Genomic DNA, 5,133 nt, shown 5'->3' on the forward strand with positions numbered 1-5,133 from the left:
AACTCGGAGCTCAAGTTTGGGGAGCCAGGTGGGTGGGGGAGTTTCCTCAAGGGGTCAACTCATGCTGTCCTCCTCAATTGTTTTTATTATGAGTATGTTCAGGCACTTGGCTGTGGGTTTTATCTCCTAAGTCAGTTTCCGTGTGAGGGACGTGAAGAAATTGCAAGGCAATTTTTGTTACCACAATGAATATGCAAAGAATGTGATAGAATTGGAGCCTGTTTTCATGATTTGACAAGGGTGTGGGCTCACGTTGATTCTCTGAGGCTTTTTAACCTGATGGTCTGGTGCACAGACCCCGATGACTGACGTCCACCGAGACCACCTAACAATGTTACAAGCCACGGTCTCGTCTGACCCAAGATAGCCTGAGTTAATGTGTAATCCACAGCGAGAACCCAGAGGCACAAGTATCTCATTTCTCTTTCAAAGAAGAGAAAATTGTTTATGTTTTTACAAGAAGTTCAAGCAGAGAGGAACATTCATCTCTTTTAATTTTTAGGCTAATTTGGAATACAAAGAATCTGAGCAGTCAATCCAGGCAGGGAGTTCAGGTTCACAGGACCCCAAGATATCCGGCCAGCGATGGAGCTGAGCCCCTGGCACCAGGCAGACGTCCTTCTCACTCCAATGCCATTTCCACCAGAAAAGTATCTAAGACTCGCACACTGCAAGGGTGAAGTGTCCAAGAGAAGAGATTAGTGAGAATAAGTATTTTCTTTCACTTTTAAATAATCACAGAGAATTTACTTAAAAACATCACTGGGAAAATTTAGAAAAATTTAGAAAACAAGGATGGTCTTTGTATCGTAATTGTCACTCTTTCCAAGCCCCCAACCCCAAGTGAGCCATGAAGCATTACCAAGGACAGCTCTTCACAGATTTATGGTTAGACATGTGAAGAAAAGCCAGGAAAAGTAGGGTGTCCCACCAAACAGGTGTTTCAGATCTTTCCATCCCCCAGCCCTGGATTCACATGGATTTAGGCAAAACTACATCTTCCTCGTCACCCCAAGGCATTACTCTGGGTAAAAACACAGCTGGCAACTTGTATTAGGGTCCCATGGTCCCGTGTATTCAGACTCTGTGGGGTCGACAAGGCCCTACCTTCCTCCCAGACGGGCGCAGGGTGGAAGCACCACGGGACTCCACGGACTGTGTTGTCAAAGCAACAGTGTTTATCTTTGCACTCCTTAGCCGTGATGCCGGGGTGACCGCAATTCTGTCTTTGATGGGGTTCCACCTGACACGTCTCTGAAAGGATATGGGCCACAAGGTGAAAGCAAGTCATGGGCGGACTCTTTCCCTGTTATGACCCACCCTCCACTTTGCTTCCTTCCCCAGTTAAATCATCCATCAGACGAGCAGCCCATGGAGACCCAGAGCTCACTTGCTGGCAAGGAAACCCTGAAACTCAGGACCAATGCAGCGTCTGAGATTCACAGACTTTGCACCTACACAGGCAATTTACCCATGTGCTCATTAATGTCAATGAACAATTATTAAACTTTAGTCGCTAGATAAGTAAATATCTGTTGAGCACTGTTTGTGAGTGCTAGAAACTGGAGCGAGCACGGGACACAGACAGGAATCTTTTTATCCCCTCAAAGATCAAGTTCACGCCAGGCCCCGTGCTGGGTAACAGGGACCCGGAAATTGAAAACAGAGAAGCTGTTGTTGAGAAGCTAACAGTCTGATGGAGAAGGAAGCCAAATAAACATACAAAACAGCACAGTACAGTCAGCCACAGGGCAAGCCCAGCAGGGGTGATTGACTACAGACTGAACAAAGTGAAGAGGGCTTCCTGTTGGAGGAGGTTGGCCAGGTAAGAACGAGGCAATATGTATTCCAAGGAGAGAGAGAGCAGAGTGTTCAAAGGTGGAGAGGAGAGAGAGCAAGGTGTGTTCCAGGTAAAGGGGGAGGCGCGGGTGGGGCGATTCGGGGAAGGCAGGCTGAGGGCTGGGAGCGGATCATTGCAGCTCTAGAGCAAAGGGAGCCACTCAGATGCTCTAGCCAGGTCCGTGAGGCCATTGACCCAAGGCACAGAACATGCAGGGGAGATGGGCAGCTAGACACGTGGGGTCTGGACTTGGGACTCTGAGAAAGAGTGCCGCTCAGATCTGGTAGTGGACAGATTGAGGCAGGGGCAGAAGAGTCTGAAGCCCCTTCTGTCTCTTGGGGGTGGGAATGGAGAACGGGGGGCTCTTCTCCACACCTGGTCTCGGAGTGCCCATGGATGAAGGCCATCATCCGGATTCCAGAGGGAGGGCTGGCTGTGCAGGTGCTCCATTCACTCCCAGGCAAGAGTGTTCCTGGGGCTAGAGGGATGTGCAACGAGGGGTTAGGAGTGTGGGTGATAAAGAGACGGGGAGGGAAGGAGCCCTAACAGAACAGGGAAGAGAGTCAGAGAGGAGGGCAGGACCGAGGTCCAGAGCAGATGTTGTCACGGGCTCTCCTTGACCTAGGGCATCGCGCTCGTTCTAAAAGACAATCCAGTCAAAGACAGGTAGATGCAGGGCCTCTCCTAGACTGAGGGGCAGGAGGCCGCATTTGCCCCCACGGAGTCCAGCTGAGTGTCCTAAGTCAGAGCACATCACACAACCTGGTCTTTGTAGGGCTTCTGTCTTGACATAGAGCAAAGGTGGTTAGCACCCACTCCACTGGGCAGGGTGGTGGGAAAGGTCAAGACGGGCTGTGTGTGCAGAGCTGGGACCACAGTTCTCATGTCCTTTCTCTCCCTAGAGGAGGGGGAGGGGCTACTTTTCTGGGTAACCTGATCCCCACCACCGCCCCCGCCGTACCAGCTGCTATCCTAAATAGGAACTGAAGGTGTCCAAGGGTTCTGTCCACAGGAGTCTACCTTGCCCACCACTTTCTGTTGCATAACAGGACTAGACGGAAATGACTTCCATCCAAGGCTACGCTTACACTGGCACCCCACTCCAGGACTCTTGCCTGGAAAAGCCCATGGATGGACGAGCCTGGTAGGCTGCAGTCCATGAGGTCGCTAGGATTCGGACATGACTAAGCGACTTCACTTTCACTTTTCACTTTCATGCTTTGGAGAAGGAAATGGCAACCCACTCCAGTGTTCTTGCCTGGAGAATCCCAGGGACAGGGGAGCCTGGTGGGCTGCTGTCTCTGGGGGTCACACAGAGTCAGACACAACTGAAGTGACTTAGCAGCAGCAGCAGTAGCTTCACTACAACTGGATGGAGTTTTCCGTTGTCACAGGATGGCTGACCTGTGAGATCCACACAGAAAGGCTGAACCTTGGGCCCTAGGGCAGGGCCAGTGGGCAGCCAGCAGCAGCCTGGATGGTGGGGAACAGGGCTGGGCTGCACAGCCTCCTGGAGCCAGGCTGTGCAGTGGGCAGAGCTAGGCACTAGGCTGGCAGGGAAGATGCAGACAGGCCAGTGGGTATGGGTGGCCAGGCACAGACCACCTCCTCCATCCCCACAGCAGGTCATACCTCCTTTCAGGTCCAGCCCACTCCCTCCTCCTTACCTTAGACTGTGGGGCCCCCTCCCCTGAACCCCCATGCCTGATCCTCTGTTCCTGAGTCGTGAGATCCTTGGAAGGAGCCCAGAGACACATGGGAACCGTTCTTTACCTCCCTTCAAACCTCTATGGGAATCCTCATTCCAAAAACTTTGGAAAATTCTTCTCCTGCCCCCTCCATTTAAAAATATATCTACCAGTAATAAATAATGTTTATATGGCACTTTGTAGCTTTTCCCGAATACCACTTAATTTTGTGACAACCCTCTAAAGCTGAAGACTGACCCCTTTGTGCAGATAAAGGATTTGAGACAGACAATTCAGAGGAGGCAGTGGGACCTCCCGCCTTAAGTCCCTGCTTGGTGATGCCCATGGACTAGCCAGACAGGACACATACACCAGTGGGACAGGGTCTGGGTTCCACAGAGCAGGGGGCCCAGGAGCCCATGGAACCTGTTGGAGGGGTCCCCAGGGACAGCAACCCTCGGAATAGGCTCTTGGACGTTTGTGTGGACCTTGGGTGGGTCCAGCCCCAGGGGGCAGAGTTTGGCTCGGACATTTGGAAGAGCTATTCTTATTCCCGACATTAAAGACAGCTCTTTGAAATACGTTACTTAAAAAGCAGTAGTATGTTCTAGCAGCGGTTCTGAAGACAGGGCTTTCCTGGTGGCTCTGTGGTAAAGAATTTGCCTACCAATGCAGGCGATGCCAGTTCAATCGTTAGATAGTGTCACCAACTCAACGGACATGAATTTGAGCAAACCTCAGGAGGTTGTCCCTGTAGCTCAAATGGTCAAGAATCTGCCTTCAATGCAGGAGACCTGGGGTCGATCCCTGGGTTGGGAAGATCCTCTGGAGAAGGGAATGGCAATCCACTCCAGTATTCCTGCCTGGAGAATCGCACTGGCAGAGGAGCCTGGCAGACTACAGTCCGTGGTATCGCAGAGTCGGACACGACTGAGTGACTAACACTACCACTACAGGAGCTAGTGGAGGACAGAGGAGCCTGGCGTGCTGCCGTCCGTGGGGTCACAAGAAGCTGGATGTGACTTAGCGACTGAACGACTGAAGACAGCCATCACTGCTCTCTTACCCCAGTTCCCAACGCTTCCACCGGCCCCTCTACCCTCCCCCTGTCCTCTACGTATTCTGCCATCCAAAAATCTCTCCAGGGCCTAGAACAGCTCCTGGCACAAAACAGCACTTGGCTCAAAAGTACATTATGAAGCCCTGACTGCCCCCAGAGGTGGGCCTCTGCCCAGCGTGCCCATTACAGAGCAGGAAGGGGCTGTCTTACCGGTCTCGCCCTGCGCCAGGCTGCTGAGAGCCAGCGATAAGACCAGCACCACCACGCAGATCACCTTGGGCTCCATAGCGGCCATGACCTTCCTTCTCTGTCCAGCGGGGCCCGCGATCCAGGATGAGAGTGGGTCCTGGCCCTCGATCTTATACCCCAGGCTCTGTTTGCTTTCTACAGAGGGCCAGATTACGTTTGCCTAAGGAGGGCCCTGAAACCTTTCATTCCAAGTAATCTCCATTGATTAAAAGGTGTTTCCCAAACGCGGCCAAGCCAAACTGGCAGGTTTGCTGATAGAGAATAATGCATTATCGTGCAGTCATCATGGTTGAAGG

General features: G+C 52.1%; 1 protein-coding gene across 1 annotated transcript; it reads right to left on the minus strand.

The window, feature by feature from the left end:
- Positions 1–476: 476 nt before the first annotated feature.
- Positions 477–4,926, minus strand: TFF1 (trefoil factor 1). The gene is made up of 3 exons (XM_070795331.1): positions 4,799–4,926; positions 1,108–1,254; positions 477–668 (listed from the first exon to the last, which is right to left on the minus strand). The coding sequence occupies exons 1-3, from the start codon at positions 4,881–4,883 to the stop codon at positions 655–657; spliced, it is 246 nt and encodes an 81-aa protein (XP_070651432.1). The 5' UTR covers positions 4,884–4,926; the 3' UTR covers positions 477–654.
- Positions 4,927–5,133: the final 207 nt, after the last annotated feature.

This window comes from Bos indicus, chromosome 1 (assembly GCF_029378745.1).
Source record: "Bos indicus isolate NIAB-ARS_2022 breed Sahiwal x Tharparkar chromosome 1, NIAB-ARS_B.indTharparkar_mat_pri_1.0, whole genome shotgun sequence".
Lineage (NCBI taxonomy): Eukaryota > Metazoa > Chordata > Mammalia > Artiodactyla > Bovidae > Bos > Bos indicus.

Excerpts from the sequence above, each read along its gene's own strand:
- TFF1 (XM_070795331.1), bottom strand. The coding sequence starts at position 4,883 with ATGGCCGCTATGGAGCCCAAGGTGATCTGCGTGGTGGTGCTGGTCTTA. Across the intron at positions 1,255-4,798 it reads CCTGGCGCAGGGCGAGACCG|AGACGTGTCAGGTGGAACCC; the intron begins GTAAGACAGCCC and ends ATATCCTTTCAG.